This window comes from Bolinopsis microptera, chromosome 2 (assembly GCF_026151205.1).
Source record: "Bolinopsis microptera isolate Bmic1 chromosome 2, MBARI_Bmic_1.0, whole genome shotgun sequence".
Lineage (NCBI taxonomy): Eukaryota > Metazoa > Ctenophora > Tentaculata > Lobata > Bolinopsidae > Bolinopsis > Bolinopsis microptera.
The window spans coordinates 3,493,368-3,517,211 of NC_087073.1; the positions used below are offsets into that span (position 1 = coordinate 3,493,368).

The 23,844-nt window shown below is 38.0% G+C and overlaps 2 protein-coding genes across 9 annotated transcripts in view; one reads left to right on the forward strand and one right to left on the reverse strand.

Annotated features, from left to right (window-relative positions):
* Positions 1 to 23,844, forward strand: part of LOC134811620 (programmed cell death 6-interacting protein-like) — a 118,208-nt gene that overhangs the window by 12,427 nt on the left and 81,937 nt on the right. The window lies entirely within an intron of this gene.
* On the reverse strand, positions 37 to 17,913 carry LOC134826694 (mothers against decapentaplegic homolog 3-like). Its single transcript, XM_063839180.1, has 9 exons — positions 17,778 to 17,913; positions 17,465 to 17,565; positions 17,074 to 17,230; positions 11,509 to 11,655; positions 10,194 to 10,385; positions 5,772 to 5,910; positions 5,374 to 5,447; positions 2,557 to 2,750; positions 37 to 2,052 (listed from the first exon to the last, which is right to left on the reverse strand). Exons 1-9 carry the CDS (start codon positions 17,911 to 17,913, stop codon positions 1,840 to 1,842), a joined length of 1,353 nt encoding a protein of 450 aa, XP_063695250.1. The 3' UTR covers positions 37 to 1,839.

Sequence of the window (23,844 nt, forward strand, 5' to 3'; positions counted from 1 at the left end):
CTCATCATCAATGATAGTGAAATAACAAATCGTACATTTTAGCCAAATTAAAATATATTTTACTATAAAGCAATTTATAAAGAGATAAACTCATGTAGCAAACAAATTCCAGCTTAAATTTCATTCTAACTATTTCATGGCATCTTAAAGTTAAACACAACCTCATGGTACAGGGACTGCAAACCAATTTGCAGTTTAATATTTCATTTTTAGTTGCAAACGCCAAACATTAACAGCTGAAGAGGTGTAATCACCAAGGGTCTCGAAAAGATTTACCAATACGAAAATTCACATTCCACAACTAAAATACATTAATACAAGCCGAAATCGGCGACGAAGAGGATTAAATTCATATTACCGCAGTAAACAATACTTACGTAAGGTTTAAAGGGACTGAATATAGGTTTACGTGTTAAAATAAGTGCTTTTCAAAAAAGAAATAGAGATCAGATATGTTCTGTTTAATCAACCATTAAATCAGCCCTTTATTTAAGGTAGGACATTGTGGATGTATTACAATTACGTAGGGTAAAACTCTCGACAACTCATGAAGCCTCTTGATTGGTAACTGATTGCTCGGCCCTCAGTGGTGAGTCGCTAAGCTTGCAATTTGGAAAGATTTAATTTCCACCCAGTCTGTAACTACAATTCTTACCGCAACTTAAACCCCACCCTCATCCGTCTGGAATTTGAATCTGTTAAAGTTAGACTGGCCAATTTCCTTAAAGTTAAATTAAAGGGACAACTAGAAAGTCAAACCGTCCAATCTTGCTCAAATTTCTGAATCAAGATGATTCACTATAATAACATCACCATCTTGGCGAATTTGAAAAATGATTTAATGAACTAGGTGGACATGACCATTATATCACTGGGACCCGAGGAGACCCCCATTTACAAGCTCGGGGCTAGTAAGTGATGACAGTTAGACCGTCCCGCCTGTGTAACTACTACCGCCCCCTCCAACACTCGGAACATTCAGTTAATAGACTAGAGATTTCAGACGAAGCCCTAGCAGAGTGTTTGAAATTTTGGTGACAGGTCGGAATAGGGGAGAAACTTTTCATTTTTAGCGTATACACACTGTTAACGCACTGATTGATAAATTAACGGGGTTACCCAAGCTCACCGAGTTATTTACTTTTGTTATCACAGGATGACTGACATCTTCATAAAACTAACATAAACATGGCCTCAGTGCGGAAAAATAAAAGAAATTAAAAACAGAAATATATTCTATAAAATGTATTTTGTACATATCGATCGGTTCATGCAACATAGATGCACATCATGCTACGAAGAGTTGCGTGTATGTTATCTTATCACACAATAACATCGCATATCAGGAACTGGTCCCGCTCATAATATTATATATGGAGGTCTTGTACATGATAAAGTAAGCGCAGAATGGGCGCTGATTGAGATACACGCTCTACAGTCGGAGAAGGAGAGATCAGTTAGAAGTGCACCAGAGGTAGTAGACAAGTATTTTTATATCAGTGTCCCGCCTGGATTAGTGAAGTGGTCAGTGTAGCCGGCTGTACGTACTCGGACCTATCAACGCTAGGTCAACACAGCGCCGGCCCACCGGCTGGCATATATACACTGTCTGTACCAGACTAATACAGTCCCACACACACACACGCACACACACACGCACACACAAACGCACGAGCCAAATCATGCAGAGCTAGGGTGTAAAAATGGGTCACCAGACTCGTTTCTTTCTCTCTCTCTTGACCGGAAGTGGTGGCGTGTACCCTGCAATTGTTCCAGAAAGCAACAGGATGCAGCCGACTGTTCGCAGATATATCTAACTCAGGAGGTAGGGAAGTGCGCTCAGGACACAGAGCCACACGTCAGGTTTGGGGCACCCATCTGAGAGAGAACCTTGTCGAGCCACTGCAGAGGACCATTCAACTTGACCTCTATCCAGCAGGGGGTTGAAGTGACATCTTGACGCGAGTATTCCGCTCCCCAACCTTTCACAAAGGATATCCTGAACGTGCACATCCGAGCTAACTGATACACCGCCTCGAAACCGTGACCCACCTGGGGAAGAGGCGTTAGAAAAGCTGGGGAAGAGGCGTCGTTAAACTGTGTCTCGATACCAGACAGAAACCATTAGCCGTGAGAGAGGCGGTACAATTAACCCCACATCGCGACCCAACCGGCCGCTTTATTTCTAATACTGAAATTTAATGATCCCTTTAGCTGCTCAACTATACAGCTTAAAGCAGCTTCATTGTTGTATCAATTGACACATCATTTATCAAACCATTTAAATCAAGTCCCTTAATTCTCGATGAATCAGTAAATTTTTCCCAAATATGTAGGCAAAGTTTTAAATAGCGGCACATGATGGAACTTGTGATTTCAAGAAAAACGGCAGATTATTGCTTTAAACATGTCTAATTGTTAATTGACGTCAGCAATTTACCAACATTCACATACATATTGCAGCTCCCATTCGTTCGTAAAACTTAGTGAGAGAGATTCTCCCAGTTTCTAGACTTACTTATGGCGAGATCCTAAAATTATCAGGTCTGTACTCACTGATTGGGAGAGAAGGTTAGCGAACTCGGTGTTGTTGAAGATGTTGAGATGGCAGCCGGTGGGGATCTTGCAGACGGTGTTGGGGTGCCAGCCGTTCCGCTGGTTGCAGTTCTGGGACTGAACGAAGATGGAGCTGTCACTGAGACAGACTGCGTGCACCTCACCCTGTACGTACTGCAGGTGGATACCTTTACCTGGAATAAAGTTGAAGTTAGCTCAGAAATAATTGGGTTTTTACACCAATTACTGCTAGACAGGATATTCAGATATTGGTTGACGTCCAAGTTTCTATTTTAAGAGAAACGTTCCCTCTCCTGTTAAACTATACCTACCTTAACCCATGTAGGCAAGATAGTTCAGAATTATGAAATCTTGGTTTCTATATACCACTTTCCAGGTAAAGCTGGCAATGCAAAGCAGGGTTATGGTATAGAACGGGGAACTCTACTTTTAAAATACGGCTACAAGTTGGGAAAGAAGACCGAGCTGTGGAGGTGTGAAGTAACGATATTCGGTGTTCCTTGGCCGGAAAATCTTTAAAATTAACGATGTTTTTTCTCTGCAGTCTGGTCTTGACCGGTTTGATTCAAAATGTCAGGTACATCCGACAGCATCTCTAAGGCCGAACAAAGCCTTCATTTGTCAGATAAAGACTAAATACTACGATTATAGAATATGGCTAATGACTACGTACACGCATCACGAGTACTTCAGGTATAACCAGGATATAGTACATGTAATAATCCCAGTGGATCGAGACTTGTGATCCACCGGAGTCTCAGGCCGGGGTAGGGCTTCAAATATAATATATCGGGTAGTGATATTTTGTGCTGACATGATGCGATTACACTGGCGAGGGAGGGAGAGGAGAATAACTACCCCGGCTACGGTCACAAATCCTAGTCAGGGGAAATCAACTTCTGAAGTTTTCTATCTTCCGCCTGATGCAATCAGTATAATAAACGCTTTATAACAACTGTTTAATAGTGTCACAATATACACTGTGCAGACTTCACACAGGGAGTAAGTCACACCACCGTCCTATCAAAACACACCTTTGTGGGTTCCAGTGGTACACATATTATATAATAATACTGTATAATATATTAAATTACCTAATAGTTCTCCTGTTTTGGGGGGTTTCCATGTAAAAGAGTTGATTAGCTGATATGTTAAACAAACAGCTGTGGACTAGGTAATAAGCCGGGACCGCCGATACAAAAAGGTAAAAGTTAGGTGTTTTCCTCTCAGTTTCATTGAGTGCTAATTAATTTCCTGCGAGAAAGGGCTCCCTTCCCGAATCAGCCGGAATTTTGTACAGCTTCCAGTGTCTGTGGCTGAGTGCAGCATGTTTATATAATCGATGATTGACTGAAAGATAACCCCCGGCGAACTTGTCAAGTATGCCACATGGTGGACAAAAGATCTTCATGTTAACTATCGACATCTGTCTAAGCGGTACTAACTGGACTATAGTGTTGTGCAGTACATAGCAGGGCGCATTGTAACTCACAATCGCTCAGACCATGAATCGTTCTCTTTTCCCTGATAACTATACCCGGGATAGAAAGAAGTAAGCTCAGATGCCTGCTCTATTGTTTGTGATGTGGAGTCTAGACTACGTGAGGAGGGCGCCGGCGTTAATTACAACACAATTCAATGTCTGAGATAGTTTGACATTACATACATCACCCTGTTGGCTAGATAGCTAGCTGGCCTCCTCGCACGCACATTCCCTCAAAACTACTGTGTTCCAGTGCAGCATGTGCCCCGGCTAACCATTACCCGATATAATGTGAGAGCATGTGTATCCAGGGCTGGAATAGTATTGGAAATACATAATCTGATAACAAAATAAAGTACGCCATTCTCATAGACTAGGCTCGGAATTAGTGAGAGCGTTTTGAGATTACATTTGGCCCTGTATCCCGTCCGGCCGCGTCTCGTCAGCCTAATGACACGATAATCTGCCGTTCTGATTGGACGGAAATACGTCACGTGGACTACACTCGCCATTCTTATTGGCTAATCGTGTAGTAATGACCGAACTCGGGTTACGTCAAGTCTTTTTATAGGGAGAACACTCATCTGAGTTCCGATCCTTTCAGTTGCGGAGAAGAGCGGCTGTGAACCACTGTACTATTACCCGCACATGGAAGTACAATTTTCTCATTTAATTAGCCATATTTCTTCCTGATTAGAAAGTTTTATTACCTTTTTAGCCTACTCCAAGTAAGGTTTGGATCGTCTGGGTCCGAACCTGTTGACAAAGTCGTACATGCGCGCGCAATCTGAATATTCATATGCGCGGCACGGATTAGACAAATCAACGGACAAGAAGACCCTTTAATCGATAATGCAAGACAGTAGGCCCATTCTCCAACAATGACCTAATACTTATTAAACAATTACGGAAAGTGTTATGTGTAATACAGTACGGTGACGCCTACAGGAATCGTTATTCATTTTTGGCAATCGAAGCACACTTGTTTGAACATGGCACAGAGGTGCCGCCACAAGCTAGGTAATCTCTCAGCAACTATTGGCTGACGGCACAGTCCGGAGAAAAATAATGATCAGCCTTCCTAAAATCCATTTATGTAACCTATCCCTTGGTCGGCGAATACAAGAGCATATTCCTAACAAATATTTAGACAAGAGCCTAGCTAGAGCCGGTCGCAATTGTGTGAGAGAGAGAGAAGGAGAGAGAGAGAGAGAGAGAGAGAGAGAGAGAAAACATGACAAGCGGAGAATACACGATCACATGTTGTAGTAACAGTCAGTTATTAACACTCGAAACTTGACATTCACACTAACCTATCTGCTTCCGGCACTTCTCGACTGGAGACGTCCTATTGATGTTAGTTAATTGGCCCAGACAGAATCTCCGGCTGAAATAACATCCAGGTAACCCTACTGAGTGTATAAATAATTATAGCGTCTTGTGTTTGTGTAGTCGTAAATGTAACAAAATGTGTTAAAACTTAGTCGGAGTGGTCATGGATGATAGTTGGAGGGGTGTAGGTGGTCTTGAGTACAGATAATTAACCGAGCTGTATTGGCGTGAGACAGGGGATTACCAATCTGCCCACCTACCTCAAGCTATCATCAACCCCACTTTTAGTTAGAGAGAGAGAGAGTTTACTATATTTAGGTATTAACTGTGCAAACATCGTTTTGGAGTTGGCTACAAGAATAGCAATATAAAATCTTACTTGTTGCTGGGGTCGGTGAAGCCGTCTATCCACAAGCTACTCTCACTGGCGTGGAAAGCCTCCCCCACTCTGTTGTTCAGCTCGTAGTAGGATATGTCACACCAAAACTTGGGCTCCACAAATTGTATCGCTTGGAACTCTGAACAAGGACAACTGTTAATTTTAAGTATCCTTAAATTCGGGTTAATAGTGCAGTATTTTTCTTCAATCAGATATTCAGTCGAACACTTTACAATCAAAGTGATTAAAAACTGGTACCGTTTAAAAAGATCGTCGTTTTAAAAGATCGGCACATAGTTTTAGAAGTTTTGCAATTATCCTCGAACAAAGGAATATAATGAGAATAGATAGTAGTTTGCCAAATTTGAGTACTGTCTACGAAGCAGAAAACATCTCCTAGACTAAAGATGATTAACACAAATTGGTTGAAAGCTTCTGAAACTCTCGTATAATTTATGTAGTTGAATAACACACCAGCTGATATAATGTGACATAATGCTATCGTCGAGACACAGGTGTCTACGGATAACGATTAACAAGCCAGTGTAGCCAGTAGCCAGTACAGTTAATAGGTATCAAAGTGCACCATGTAGTTGGTGGCGCGGCCATTTCAAAGGGCAAACTTCCAAGTAGACAGAGGCTCAGTCTCTATAAGATACATTGATACGTAATGACAAGTTCGTCACCGCCACTTTCACCTATTTAACGATAATCGTAGTCACCCAATCTGAGCAGCGTGATTATATCAGCTCATAAACACTAAATTACCGTTTAAATTATCATGTTCAGGTAGGTACTGAAAGCTGATATTGGAACCTTCTATGAAATCATAATTTTGCTGATTAGTTCTTGCCATATTTAGGATTTGTAAAGCTTCAAATGTATCGAAAATAGAAATGACACAAGAGTGAGGGTAACAAAACATGAGTATTTGACCGCATCAATCATTATAAATAATTGAACCTCACTTAGACTGACAATATCAGCAAGTGAGCCGCTGCTAAGTACCAAGCTTCAGTACGATGTAAAGATATTTGCATAGTAGCGGCTACTAGTAGTAGTAATAGTACTGCAGTGTATATAGTGATGTAATCCTTGTATTTGGTAGGTCTCTTGAACACAGTGCTGCATTGTAATCAATCTATAGCCACTATAGTGAAGGTGAGATGATAAATTGAGCAGACTAATTCGATATGATCGTTATAAATTCACCTAGATATATAATTCGATTTGAAATATTTTACCTTTTTTAATGAAAATTATTTTGGTGACCACTGCATGTGACGATCCCTTTTGAATAATTTATATAATATATATTAATAAGTAAATTACAGTTGATTAAAATTCAAAAATATACTGCATCTTAGTTTTATGAACACGCTTCCGGCTTTCCGTGCATTACTCAAAATGAATTAAGTCATCAGGACAAAAACGATCGGAGTATCTCGGTGACGACAATACAGATAAAAATGTAAGACCAGCTTATTCGCCAATCTCATCAGAAACTTAATTCTTTTTTTACGTCACGAGTTGTTATAATCAAGTAAAATTATATTTAGAAAAGGTAATTTCATCTGCTAGTCGCCTTTAGGCACTAAATTATAACATTATACTAGCTTAACTAAGCCTTGTTCACACACACCATTTGATGTAAACTTCCTATTCAACAGACGAATATGGCGTAACATTAGTAAAACGCGGAATTTATCGCAATAACACTTATGCGATTCAGCAGAATTGTGAATCTAGCCTAGTAGATAACATGTTCACAACCGAAAATAACCAATACGGGATTGGTGAGACGTAATACTGTAATAGACACTTCACTTACGCTAATATTGACACAGAGTTTAGTGTCAGAACATGTAGAAATTGTCATTGGTAATGTCATTGGCGAGGGGACTAGGGACTACGAGAGACTAGGGATTACGAGAGACTAGGGACTACGAAAGACTAGGGATAAGGGGGGCCAGGGATTACGAGAGACTAAGGATTACGAGAGACTAGGGACTACGAGAGACTAGGGACTACGAGAGACTAGGGACTACGAGAGACTAGGGACTACGAGAGACTAGGGATTACGAGAGACTAAGGACTACGAGAGACTAGGGACTACGAGAGACTAGGGACTACGAGAGACTAGGGACTACGAGAGACTAGGGACTACGAGAGACTAGGGACTACGAGAGACTAGGGACTACGAGAGACTAGGGACTACGAGAGACTAGGGACTACGAGAGACTAGGGACTACGAGAGACTAGGGACTACGAGAGACTAAGGACTACGAGAGACTAGGGACTACGAGAGACTAGGTACTACGAGAGACTAGGGATTACGAGAGACTAAGGACTACGAGAGACTAGGGACTACGAGAGACTAGGGACAACGAGAGACTAGGGACTAAGAGGGAGTAAAATTTGTATATCTCGAATATTTTGCATCTATGTCAGTTTCCAGCAAAAGTTTATGAAATTAAACTTAACGCCAGCTGATAAAAAGGATTTTGGTATTTATCTTGAAGCTAAGACTCTGACTGTATGTTCCGTAACAGGTCTCATATATGAAGTGGCTCATTGCTCATATAAGGAAGGGCATGGTCACTTAATAAGATGATTGTTAAACGATAAAATATATTTAATCAGAGAGCTTATTTGAATTTGGAGCATATGAAGACTACATGTTTAATTCCAAGTACATCACAAATTCTGAGAACACCATAAATTTTAAGGATACTGACGTCCTGATATTAAAAAATAAATCTTGAGGATCTATCAACCCCAGCTCGTACTCGTGAAGTTTGTAGTTTTTGAGGGTTTGTGCCTATCAAAATATCCTACCCAAACTTGAGTCGTTCTATCCCCACTAGACCAATATAAATATACATAGTAATGACCTCCCCTCATTCCCTGCTCGTTGGGGGAGTTTACTGTTTAGCATCATGAACAAATTGTCATTGGTAATAGTATTGTCGAGTAGACTAGGGACTACTAAAGACTATGGACTACTAAAGACTATGGACTACTATAAAAGACTAGGGACTACTAAAGACTAGGGACTACTAAAGACTAGGGACTACTAAAGAGTTGGAGCTACTAAAGACTTGGAGGATATCATTACCATTGGTAATACCCCGAATAGACCAATAGTTATGATTCATTCCGAAAGAAGTAGAGCTAAGTGTTAGACCATACCAAACGATAAGTTACAAATGGTATTGTAGCACACGTGGCACTGAAGATCACGTGGTACTGATCTATATTATCTATCACATCATTAGTGTGCCCACTGCGAGTATAACTGGTACTAGTGTGCACTGTAGTCATACTTCTGTTCATTTGGAAACTTCAATAATTTCAGTCTCATATATGTGAACCATTCGTCATTTTTATGTGACTATTTTATGGGCTGAGCCCATAAAATATTTACATCACCAGTACAACTTACACGCAGTCTTAACTTTATCTGCACTGAGTGTAAAAGTGTTAAAACAGCAACATTAACCTTCAGTAACCATTTTAATGGCCATAAAGCTCATTAATTTATGAGTATGGTGCTCACGTTTATTGTTTAAGCGTTCAGTGGCTTCCTTCTCTTCTCACTTACTTGAGTCAAACTTAACACCAGTCAGTCTAACCTTAGTTAGTATAGTTTTGATTTAATCTCTTTTCAGTACTCTTCTGTATGCATAACAAGAATTAAATACCCAAATCTCATTGTTTTTCAGGCATGACATTAGTTAATATTTTATGACAAGTCTGGTGTCACACATCTCCTCTCCTGGGACTTCTCGGAAACAGTCTTGTGATTTACTCAACAGTCTACCATTATGAGGCTACAAAAATGGAAAGGCTCTCGGTTAGGATCATACAAAACGTGGCAGTATCCGATTTAATCGCTAACACTGTCTTAATCTTGGTTCCGGTGATCGTATCTATATCTCTCTATGCGAACAATCAATGGGTTCCTGGAGACACATTCTGCCAAGTTCATCTACAAATACGCGGGATATGTGATAAATCCCTTGTCGCTAATTCAACCATTTTTGAAACATATTTGTTATTTTTATAATACTGTAAAACCCCGATTTACCGTACCCGGATTAACCGTAAACCCCAAATTACTAATCTCTTCCCTTTCCCCAACAATTTCTACATTATTAGTTGGGTATCACGTGATCTTTTAAAATACGACTGATAAATGGGTCCCTGAAGTGAGCTAGTCAGGCTCATCACTTCCCTTGTCTAATCCTTATTTGACTGCTTGTGAACCAGAAGGCATAACTCCTTTAACCAATACTCTGCAGAGAGAAACCGACTGTGAAACCCTGATTTACCGTACTATTTTCTTTTTCCAAACTGTACGGTGAATCGTGGTTTTACTGTCACTAAATTCTTCTGACCATGATAAGCGAACAAACGTACCTGCAGGAATATTGTGGTGAGTAAGAGGGTGAGGTATGGCAGGAGAGGTTGGAGGCCTGATGTCCGGAGTCATGGGACTGTGGATAACACTCTGCGGTGAGGAAGTGATACTGTCTGCAGTGGGGGGCTGAGCGGTGGGAGGCGGCTGAGAGTGCGGCTCCGGAGAGGACAGGTACGAGGGTGGAGATTCAACTGTGGGGGAGTTAGTGTTAGAGGTAGAGTACGAGCAAAGAATAGCCTTGCAATCATGCAATCTTCTGAAAATTTACTTTGTAGTGTGATGATGATGATGATGATGTTATTTGAATATTATATATTATAATATGTTCATAATTCATTTGTTATATTATAGTCATATTAAAGGAAATTTTCCAGTAACTTATTTTGGGGTAGTAAAATATGTGTAAATTATTCAAACATTAAATCATAAAGATTATTATTATTAAGACGTGTACGTCAGAAGGTTTATGAGCGTCAGGCTGTCAAGGAGCAAACTGATTATTTGTCTGTTGTAAGTGAGTAAGTGGTGAACCAGGTCACATCCATGCTCCCTATTTGAGCTCCTCTTGTCCTGAATTTAAGTCACCCTCGCAAAGAAACTTAATCAAGAAGTCTTCTGAGCGTTTTGTTCAGCACTAAATCCAACGCATGAAACGGACAAAGTCACATTTCCCGATTGGCTTTTGGTAAACTTCAAAGGAAAATAGGAACAATTCGACTGAAGCTCTTTCTGAACAACATACCGGGCATATCATTGAGAACTATGCAGACGATATGCCATATTATTTTATTCTAATGTTAATGCAAAAAATGGTGAAGAAGAGCTCAAGTTTACAATGCTTTTCATTCGACCGATCTCCGAGGTCAAAGTCTAGTCAAGTCTGGCAAATCAACGTCAGACTAGGCCCATTTTGACAGTTCGGTATTTGGCTGCCCTACTTAGAAATCAGAAAAGTTTCGGGATCAAGGTGACTAATGATCAGAAGAAGACAGTGTACAAAAGTTTTATTTTAAATATGTTAATTTGTAAGTAGACTAATAAAGGTTCAGAGCGACAGTAAGTATATATACATTGATGCCCACTATGTAAGAACGCTACTCCATTTCGCGAGGATATCACTTAAATATCTGATCTCAATGACAGAAACAACGGGTCCAATATGTGGGGGTGGAAGAATAATTCTTGGATTTTGGAAAATAAACATGACGTAATGAAATGAAGTAAACAAAATCGAACAACACCCACTTAAAAACCACAATAGCAACTAATATAACTATTAACTAATAATAACTTAAATCGTTAGCGTTAATTAACCTGACATGGAGAAGTTGTTGTTGGTATCACTCTGAGATCCAGGAGAGTATTGGTTTTCCAGCAGGTTGTTTCCCGGAGATTTGAACTCTGACTTTATAGCAAAATGATCCAGGTTGTGAGGGCGAGGGACTAAAACCGGTGGTAATACTGAGGGAGATAAAATATGTCAAATACTTTATTAATTGAGGTTAATATTAAGAGGTTGCGGTAGACAAATTAAATCAATATTATTAGTATTAAGTAATAAAGTAGTCAGGTCCAAACACGGTATATTTACAAAATATAATCAAGTGAGTAAGTGAGCTGGTTTAATACGTAAGTGAGTGAGCTGGTTTAAAACGTTAAGACTTTAAGATTAATTAATTACATAAGTTAGGACCTCACTTTAAGAATGATCATATTGTGCCATTCCTTGATTAAAATAACCAACTAGCTCTATTGGGTTGGCTGAATACTACCGCTACTTTATAAATCTATAAATACAGTTCATGTAAACCAGTAAACGGCACTATTTTTAGAAATTTCATTAACAAATTCTTTGAAATTTATTTCTTGGAGTGCATATTGAATATTAATTGATCCTCCACATCAAGTCAAAGGCTATCGGTTTTAAGAGTTTGTTACGATTATAATAGTAACGCCTAACTCAATTACCTTCCATATAATGTAGTGCATGTAAACGATTTGATACCAATAAAATTTAAAATTTACCGGTCAAATAATATATAATATAAATAGGGGTGGGCACGAAAATGCAAATTTTCCAAATTTTTAAACGGCCCTGTTTTTTGGGTAAAGGGACCTCCAAAATGAAAAAATAACTTGGTTTGGGGTCAAAAAAGCCCAAAATAAATATTTCCCGCCCCGTTTTCGGTTAGCGGGAGGGTCATTTTTGACGTTTTTGACTAAAATTGGCTTTATTTAATTCATTTTCACCTTTTACACCTCATTGTTACCCATGATTGTGAATCATTATTGACAAACCAGGTAGGGTGAATGATTTCAGCCATCTAAAAATTTTCTGAAGATCCCCAGGGTGCCCGTATCCATGGAAACGGGTCGTTTTGAAAAACATTTAAGCGAAATCAGCCAAAATGTTTGTTTTTACCCCTTTTTGCCATTCAAAGACTTTTAACATGGCCAAAAGTACCAGAAAGACCATTATTGTATATTGTAACTTGTATGCCAACTATAAAAGGTATAAAAACATGATGTTAGGTGTTTTAGTGGTATTTTTGGGCCTTAGCAACGCCTAGCAACGGGGCGTTTTAGGCATTTTAGAGGTTAATACATGTCATTTTAATATCTTACACTCTATTGTTACTAATGAATGTTGATTATTATTAACATACCAGGTAGGGTTGATGATTTCAAGCTTCCAGAGCTCATCTGGAGGCATATTGGGTGCCCGTAACCATGGAAACTCGTCTTTTTTACGAAAAATTGAGATTTCAGTGAAAATTAGGGTTTTTTATAACTTTATCCATAAATATTATACTAGTTATCCTTTATAAACCCTATGACAGTTGTGTATTGGGAGATAAAATGGTAACTAATGTCTAACACTTCAGGGAGATAAGTTTTCCCACTATTTAGGCCCCTAGCAACCCATAGCAACGACGATTTACATGCAAAATAAGGCATAAAATACCACTATTTGACCCAAAACTGCTGAAAATTGACCTGGGTCATGGTAACAACGGTTTAAAACAGTAAAGTGATCACAATTAAACTATTGATGTTAGGGTTCCTCACTATGTAGGCCCCTAGCAACCCATAGCAACACCTAGTTACGTGAGTCTTGGTCGTACCTTCAATACCGATTGTCTGTAAGGTATGAGTGCCTTTCCTAACTTGCCAAATCCTGGCAAATCCAGTAACGTGTAGATCCTTTAACAGAACTCATGAAAGTTATGGTTGCAGAATCCCCATTCACACTGAGGACCTCCCTTGGGTAAAATGTATCCTCAAACAGCCCTATTACACAGTTTTTCTTCTTAGGAGGCGAACTCTCATCAGTTTCACCACACTAAACTTGATCTGGATAACTATGACCAATAGAATGGGGCTGTAAGGGTTCTAACTGTTCTTCAATAACTCTGGGGCTTGACTTGGTAACTGGGAGATCCTCTACACTTACTGGGGCAAGACTTTTACCCTGATAGCCAATGATAGCAGCCTCCAGAACGTCTACTTCATATCCTTCCTGGCCTATATCATGACCTATTAACTTACCCAAAGGATTTGACATCGCTTGATTTTTGTTCGTGTCCTCCTTTCCTCCAGTCATACTGGCTGTATCAATTCGATCAGAAGACCATCCTTACGAGGTCGATGTTTGTAAGTTACATTTTAAGACATTCAAATTTGAAGGGGAACAGAAGCAGTCACTCAAGAGTGTGTTCCAGCAGGAAGCTGACTTGCTGTATGAAGAAACCAAGGTGGTGGAAGTTATTACAAAATGTAAAGCTTCACACGTTCTACAAGATCTTGTTTAAACAATTGGCTAGCTAAACCGGTATCAGAAAAGCCCCAGAGTTGTTGAAGAGCAGTGAGAACCCTTACAGCCCCATTCTATTGGTCATGGTAATCCAGATCAAGTTCAGTTTGGTAATACTGATGAGAGTTTGCCATGTAAGAAGAAAAACTGTGTAATAGGGCTGTTTGAGGATACATTTTACCCAAGGGAGGTCCTCAGTGTGAATGGGGATTCTGCAACCATAACTTTCATGAGTTCTGTTAAAGGATCTACACGTTACTGGATTTGCCAGGATTTGGCAAGTTAGGAAAGGCACTCATACCTTACAGACAATCGGTATTGAAGGTACGACCAAGACTCACGTAACTAGGTGTTGCTATGGGTTGCTAGGGGCCTACATAGTGAGGAACCCTAACATCAATAGTTTAATTGTGATCACTTTACTGTTTTAAACCGTTGTTACCATGACCCAGGTCAATTTTCAGCAGTTTTGGGTCAAATAGTGGTATTTTATGCCTTATTTTGCATGTAAATCGTCGTTGCTATGGGTTGCTAGGGGCCTAAATAGTGGGAAAACTTATCTCCCTCAAGTGTTAGACATTAGTTACCATTTTATCTCCCAATACACAACTGTCATAGGGTTTATAAAGGATAACTAGTATAATATTTATGGATCATAATTCATAAAGTTATAAAAAACCCTAATTTTCACTGAAATCTCAATTTTTCGTAAAAAAGACGAGTTTCCATGGTTACGGGCACCCAATATGCCTCCAGATGAGCTCTGGAAGCTTGAAATCATCAACCCTACCTGGTATGTTAATAATAATCAACATTCATTAGTAACAATAGAGTGTAAGATATTAAAATGACATGTATTAACCTCTAAAATGCCTAAAACGCCCCGTTGCTAGGCGTTGCTAAGGCCCAAAAATACCACTAAAACACCTAACATCATGTTTTTATACCTTTTATAGTTGGCATACAAGTTACAATATACAATAATGGTCTTTCTGGTACTTTTGGCCATGTTAAAAGTCTTTGAATGGCAAAAAGGGGTAAAAACAAACATTTTGGCTGATTTCGCTTAAATGTTTTTCAAAACGACCCGTTTCCATGGATACGGGCACCCTGGGGATCTTCAGAAAATTTTTAGATGGCTGAAATCATTAACCCTACCTGGTTTGTCAATAATGATTCACAATCATGGGTAACAATGAGGTGTAAAAGGTGAAAATGAATTAAATAAAGCCAATTTTAGTCAAAAACGTCAAAAATGACCCTCCCGCTAACCGAAAACGGGGCGGGAAATATTTATTTTGGGCTTTTTTGACCCCAAACCAAGTTATTTTTTCATTTTGGAGGTCCCTTTACCCAAAAAACAGGGCCGTTTAAAAATTCATGACATCACCCAAAAATATTGCTATCCGTGCCCACCCCTAATATAAACACTCGATGCGATAATAAAGATTATAATTGTTATCAATTTGCGGTATTGATACAATTAAAAAGTCCTTAAAATTTTTCCATGATGTCCATTAGAATTAGATATAAGAACCTTTCACAAGGTGGCACAATTGATATAATCCTGTCAAACGACACTTGTATTTATTCGTCCAATAAAAAACGAGTATTTCCCTCAATATTGTACATTACAAAGGGAGAGACCTTCTCCTTAATGTTATCTACAAACAGGCCGGAGCAATAAAACAATCCTCTGATGAGTCACAACTCTTTTACACTTGTTATAACATATTACTTTCTACAGAAGAAAAAGGTGGGCCTGTGCCTTGTTAAGAGTGTTACGGTATATCGTACTGAATACTGAATATGTGTGTGCGTGTGCAAAGGCTCAGTGAGCAGCCTCAGGGGCGGGCCGCATGTGTTTGATCTCAAAAAAGTAGCTACCGCTTCCAGGCCTCCCCCAGGTAGTGAACTGTTAGTTGTGGTTAGTTCATGGTGGTTGGTACCCTTAAACCCGCCCACAAATACCGGAACTAGGTTACGGAGGTAAATATCTGCTGAGCACACTATAAGGTTGTGTGCATTATATGAGCACGGCCATAGTTGTTTAAGTCATGCAGATAATAATAATAATAATAAGTAGGAATTTATACATCGCTTTATAGCCATAAAGAACTCAAAACCCAAAGATTCAGTTCAAACCATCTAAAGCGACTCATGAGTAACATGTACATAAGAACTTATTTTTATGAAGTATGGATTTTATGAGAAAGGTAATACATGATACTTATACAAATACGTTTTCAAAGAGATGAGTTTTCAGTTTCTTTTTAAATAAGACGACATCAGTTAGTGTTCTCAATTGATAAGGAAGCTGATTCCAAACAGAGGGTCCGCAGTAGCTGAAACTTCTCTCGGTTTTACTATAGTTTGAAATAGGAGGAACATTTAGGAGGAAATAGTCTTCTTCAGTTCTTAGTACACGTACAGGTTGACTCTTGATGTCAATACATTTGGTGATATACTCCGGCGCTATGTTGTTGACGCATTTGAACACGGTTAGAGCAATCTTATACTCTATTCGTTGTCGTATTGGAAGAAAATGGGCTTTTTTCAGGAATGGAGTGACACTGTCCCATTTTTTGATAGCTTTCCAACCAAACAAGAATCGAACACAGGAATTTTGTACCTTCTGGAGTTTCTTTATGAGAAGATCGGGTAAACCGTATAAGAGTCCATTGCAGTAGTCTAGTTTTGAAAAGATCAAGCAGTGAATGAGCTGTCTTTTTAGATCATAGTTAAGCTTTGAGCCTATAACTCGAAGGTTCCTCAGATGGATGTTGCAGCAACTGATAATTGAATTTATTTGATCTTCAAATGTTAGGAATTGATCAAATAGGACACCTAAACTTTTCACTGTGCGGGATGCATCCACGGGGTCAGCTGCATTGTCAAGTTGTATTGATACACTTGTAAGATGACGTAACAACTTCTTCGAATCGGATATATATATAGAGTCATCGCCGCAGACGTAAACTAGATATGTATATCACGATTATACATTTTGTTTTCAATTTTATAAAAATACAAAAGACACAAATATGCATCTTCATCAGACTAACCTGGTGTTTCAATGCGTTGGTAGTGGAAGGGGTTAACGCACACTTCATCTCTCTTGAGATGGAAGGCGAACTCGCAACAATCAAGAGCACGTAGTTCGTGGTGACTCTGAAGATCTGGCCAGCGCCACAATCTGCAGTATATGACATGTGGCAGACCCTGGAAAAAGAGTAATTTATATGGACGGTATAGTTTTCGAAATCAGGTTTTAAGATAAAATTAAAAAGCTTGTCTTTGTAACACATCGCCCTTTCTTGATCGTTTTCCGGCCGCAATTAAAACGCACTTAAAGGTAAGATAAAGATAACGTGAAAATTTCACCGATTTCAACCACAAATCAGTCCACTGTAATACTTATTCAATATTCACTGTAAAGTTAATTAAATATCTTACCTTTCGATGAGAAACTTGCAGGCGACCATCCAAACTTCTGGGTATCTTTACACAAAGAGTTGGTCCTTGAGATGTGATAGCCTTCTCTAGTTCATCTAGACCTGAAAATAGTAAAAATATAAATAATTTTCAATCAATTTTGCAATCAAAATCATAGCATTATTCAATGACCTTTGACCAACATTTTGTCTTATAATAGATAGTACAATCGGAGAAAATACATCATGTGGAGCAACAAGTCAAGCTTGAAAATAAATAGTTTAAAAAATCATAACTTTAAACTATTTTAGAGTGGCTGAATATTTCAACTCACCTCCAGTTTTCTTCAACTTCTTCACTAGAGATTTTACTGCTTTTTCGGCCCATTTATCCTCTTCATCTCCATTTCCCCTCTTCCAACTCAAAAGTCTCTTTACTATAGGAGGTGTAAATGGCAACAAAGATGACATGATCCTGATAAAGTATTGCAGTTCAGTTTTTACAACTTCCGGATGATAAGGAACATTGTGACAGTACATATAGATAGATAGATAGATGCCAATATACTGGAAACATATTCAACTTAATTTCGAGTCTTAATAAGAACAGATATAATATAACAATGAATTACCTTCAAAAGTATTATTCTGTGAACCAACACAATAGTTAGTATAAATACTCTAAAAGGTACTAAAGAATGTGTCTAGAAATAATCGAAAACATTACCTATTATTTGCATTGGATGAAGGGTATGACCTCTATAAAGACTATGACAAATTTTCCAGACTTCTAATTTTGCAGCCTTATGTCTTTTTAATCGTCCAATTATCTGGCTCTTTTTCTTTTCGGCTTGTTTTTGTCCCAAATTTAAAGATCATATTTGAAAACATCACATGAGTCATGTAATAAGAAATTCATTGTCATTTTCTATTTGTAACCAAATCAGGTGATCAGTGTGTCACTAAATCGAATGCAGCACAGCAGTAGTGCAGACTACTCAGCTTATGTTCAACTAACATATGTCAGCTGCTGCCTGCTGTCCAATTAACATGCCAGCTAAAGTGGTTGACAGTGTGGATATATGTGGTGATCTTATTGAAGCATTTAAGGTTTAAAATTAAGTTGCTTGGCTGATTATGGTATGGGGTTTGTTTGGGATGAGCAGAACCAATCTAAATTTGTGTGTAGATGACATTAAGGAGAGGGTCTCTCCCTTTGTAATGTACAATATTGAGGGAAATGCTCGTTTTTTATTGGAGGAATATTTATACAAGTGACGTTTGACAGGACTACATCAATTGTGCCACCCTGTGAAAGGTTCTTATATCTAATTCTAATGGACATCATGGAAAAATTTGAAGGACTTTTTAATTGTATCAATACCACAAATTGATAACAATTATAATCTTTATTATCGCATCGAGTGTTTATATTTTATATTATTTGACCGGTAAATTTTAAATTTTATCGGTATCAAATCGTTTACATGCACTACATTATATGGAAGGTAATCGAGTTAGGCGTTACTATTATGATCGTAACAAACTCTTAAAACCGATAGCCTTTGACTTGATGTCGAGGATCAATCAATATGCCGTCCAAGAAATAGATTTCTAAGAATTTTAAAAATAAATTTCAAAGAATTTGTTAATGAAATTTCTAAAATTAGTACCGTTTACATGAAATTTATTTATAAATTTATAAAATGGCAGTAGTATTCAGCCAGCCCAACAAACTCTCTCTGGATGCCAAGAACTCAGAGACAGTTCTAGAAGCTTTAAAATAAGAAGGATTCAAGAAAGATATGATTTCTAAAAGTATTGTAAATTAATGTTATTTTTGGAATGTTTCAATGAAGTAAGTCTAATCCCCAATTTGCTAAAAAACGTTTTATTAGCTTATATTTAGTATTGGAATGCATAATTAGCTCCTTTTCTATGGGTCTTCGCACCTATAATTTAGCTTAATTATGGGCTGGGGTGGAAACCTAACTATGGAAAGCGGTCATGAAGGAGACCCCTGAAAAGGTTGGATGGCCTCTCGAGGATGCTGCTTACTTAACAGGTGTTGACAACATCAACCGAGATGCAGTATGTCAGTTAGCATTGACCCGAGTGGAATGGAGAGACTTATTACGCCGTCCAAGAGATGTGTGCAATGCAGGCCACTCCAAAAACTAGGAGACCTCTTCATGTGGCATGTATGTGTCTTAGGTGTTATACATTTTTGTAGAAATATGAATGACATGATGATGTTTGTGTCATTATTAATTGATTTGATTTGTGTAATTTCTATCACTTTTCTACTTTAGTTTAAGTTGTAGTACTATGTTAACACTCTCTAAAATTTAAATGTACTGAAGGGCAATTCCACCGTGACGGACACCACGATTTTGTTGTTTTTTAAAGTTTAAACGAATGTTGTACTCGAGATGTTGTTTATTTATCAGCTCCAACTGTTTATTAGTCCACATTTAACCTTTCTACAGGTTGTGTGAAAATTTCAGACCCCTACCATTATTACTTTCTGAGATAGCACCCCTGTGACGGACGTGACGTAAATATGACACTTTTTTTGGGTGTCTACTCAGATGGTACCCAAATTTATCTCAAAAAGTTATCTATTGTATCTAATTTGGAATTACAATGATAGAAGAAGGTTTAGGGATTTCTGAGATGCCATTTTCTTAGAGATTGCTCAATTTTTGTTTGCGTGGCGCCATTCTCAAATTGTGACAGACGTGACTGTGACGGACACACGTTTTTTTTCAATTTTTCCAAATCTTCCACTTGACACTTTTATCTTGTTCAGTGACATCTACTCTGTATTCATGCCAATTTTTAGGCCTCAAATACCCCCAAGAGGTCTGCAACAGCCAAAATCGTCCATTTTGGGCATACGCTTGGGTATCAGTCTAGGGGCATCAATTATTTCTCTACTTGAACAAATTTATAACTCTGGTAAAACATTTATCACTGTTCAACGCATCATACTGTTGAGACCATCTCCTAAAAGTTTCATTACTTTAGTGTTTAAAATGTGGAAGATATTGAATTTTTACTTCAAAAATATGCGAAAATAGGGTTAAGTCCATTTTTTGTGCCTTTTACCTCTGAAAAAGTTGTAAGCAAATAAAATGGCAAAAAATCAGTAAATTAAATTATTGAATTGCATATGATGTTATTTGATAGTCTAGTCAACATAGTCAACACAATCCAACCTTATTTGACTTCTATTTGTCTTGGTTTTAGTCAAAATAATGGAAATATGGATAAAAATGGCTAAAAGTGAGCCGTATGCCCATATATGGGCATATACAAAATTATACATAACTCGGTCATTTTCTGTCCAATTTTTGATTTGACGACATAGTTTTGTTGAGGACGGCCTCAGCTTTAAGAAAAATGCCTTTAAAGTCTGTTTAAAGATTTTTTGGAGCATTTTTTAAAAAAATGTGACGGACGCGACAAGTTGGGACCCCCCTTACAAAATTTTTTTCTTAAAAGATACAAGCCTGATAATTTCTACGGTTCTCCCTTACCTTCAGAAGAGATAGGCTAAAGTGGTTTTTTGAATATAAATAGCACTATGTGGCTCTGAAAAAACTTTTTTGCTTAATTTTGTGACGGACGTGACACCATCTTTGTGGAAATTTTTTAGAAAAAGTATTTGAGTAACGGTTTTGAAACTTTGCATAGCTCTCATTCTTATGCATATGCCTAAGTGTATGGAATTTCATAGAGAAATATTGCTGCATACCCAAACTATGGCCCTTTGAAAATTTGAACGATTTTTTTCATTTCCGAGTAGTGTTCCTTTGAATGAGAAAAATCAAAAGTTAACGCAATATGAAACAAAAAACTTTTGTTGACTTGTAAGGTTAAGAGTCTAATGAACATATTTTAACCAAAATTAGGTGCCTATCTGAACATTTTTCATTTTCACCAAGTGGAACCTTACCGTGGAATTGCCCTGAAGTGAAAGGGTATCTAAGGGGTATCTAACCGTTTGATATTATCAGGTTTAAGATGTACATTTCCTTAGTGAAAGGTTGAAGATACAACTCGACTCAAAGGGTGTTATTCTATTACAATATGTGAGTTAGTAAGTTTTTTTACAAGAGCAGAGTCTTATACTGAAAAGGAACCTTAGCTGAACATATGCTGGATTGTGACCATGTGACAGTTCAGTACAGAGGAAAGAAGATTGACAGCAAACATGAGACCTCTATATCAGAAGTCTCATACAACCTCATCCCTGCCCCGATGATGGAGTGGATGATGTGTTAAAAATATTTGTGTATATATACACATATATAATATATGTATTGTGATTTGTCCTCTGCCAATTGCAACACTTGATTTGACTGTGCTCTGCCAATTGCATCACTTGATTTAATTGAATGTATTATATGGACACGTTCAAAAAAAGGTGGCACTAAAGATTGATTTTTTTAAATGCGTTTTAAAAATAGTCATTGCTCTTTGTTGGTTGATATATCTATCTATAACTTTAGAAATTCGATTAAATTTCATGATCCTGAAATCACGGAGTCTCTAGTGCTTATATCACAGGAGTTATCGTTATTAGTGTGCCAATGAGTCAAAAGTCACACAATTAGAAATGCAAGATGAATCAACACTAGATAATCTGAAAAGTAATATTCACAAAGAAGCCAAAATTGATATGGTGACTATAATGCATGTAAGGAATGGAATGTCTTATCTGAAATTGTTATTGGTGACAAAATGAGTCAAAAATCACAACTTTAACGTTGGAAATGAGCCTATTTTGAGCAGTGATTATTGAATCATCTAACGTTTTTATTGGCTTTCTATCATTTTTTAGGGTACAAAATAGTATTAAATAGTATTAAAACCAGTTAATATGATTCAAAAGTCACATTTTCGTTATAGGTGCGCTATTAAGTCACACTATAGTAAGCCTTAAATTAAGTGCACGATATGACAATTTATATTCATTCTATGAATCTTATTATGTGATTTTTGAATCCATGTCTAAGCTTATACCATATTGAAGGTCTTTGAGCGATAATTTTTGATCTGGGTGCTTAAATGATTCAAAAATCACATAAATCTATCTACCAAATATGTAATTTTCTTTAAAGTGTGACAATTGAATCATATGTAATGTTCAAGTTGTAATGACATTTTGTAAATAGAAAAGTTGAAAGCTTTAATCGGGGCATCCTCGATGTGTCTTATCAGCAAAGAAACATTTTTATTATTGATAACTCTATTTTTGGTCGCCAGCTCTCTGATGAGTATGGCAGATGGGATATTGCTGCAAATGGCCCTCTTACCTCAGATATTGTCCACCTTGGTAAAAGTGGTATCCGTAAATTTGCTGCGAATATTAAGGAATCTGTAGCTGGCAGAAGGAGAAGCCAGTCTAGAGCACGTTTTAACACCAGTCAGGGGAACTTCGGCGGAGCGGTAGAGGGTGGTAGGCGCCCACCATAATTATGATGATCAAACAACCACAAATTACTAAGAATGTTTGCAAGGGATGCAATAAATTTATCTCAACACACCACAAAATTTTGAACTGTAGCTCCTGTGGAACAGTTACTCACTCTAAATGTGCCAAAAATCTCTTCCAATACAGCCACACCAATGACAGCTGGCAATGCTACATCTGCATCGCCAGCTTACCACAACGGTACTGCCCATTTGCTTCTGCACTTATACGTGACAAACATGACCCAGTCCACCTTGATGAAATTGAAGATGTTTCTGAAATCAATGAAATCCATAAAAGCTGTAAAAATTATGATCATAAAAGCTTTAAGAACCTCATAAAGCTGTATCATAGAAATGGGCAGAACCTTACTGGTATTTTTAACAATATTGATGGAAATGCTGCAAATTTTGATACATTTGTCACAGAAATCTCACAGTACAGTCATCCACTCTCGTTTATTGGCTTGGCTGAGACAAATATTGATGCAAACCTCAAAGACCTGTATAGGATACCCGGTTATCTCTCTGAATACACCAATAAATTACGTGACAAATCTAAAGGTAGTGGAGTGGGAATTTACATCAATGAGTCACTTACTTACACCCGTATTGATAAACTGTGTATGTGTACCCCTAACCTTGAATCAGTGTTTGTCTCCATAACAAATGTTGGTAGGCCCCAAACAGTTGGCGTCCTATACAGACCACCTGGTGGATCTGACAAAGATGCCCTACACGAATTTGAGAGCCTTCTTAATCAGGTTCCTGATAGGAACGTTATCCTGCTTGGAGATTTCAACTTTAATCTATTTAATAAAGGCTCTGCCAGCTTTGAAAACATTTTATATGGAAATAACTTCATCCCACTTATATCACTGGCAACGCACCATAAACCAGGCTGTGTCCCATCGCTTATTG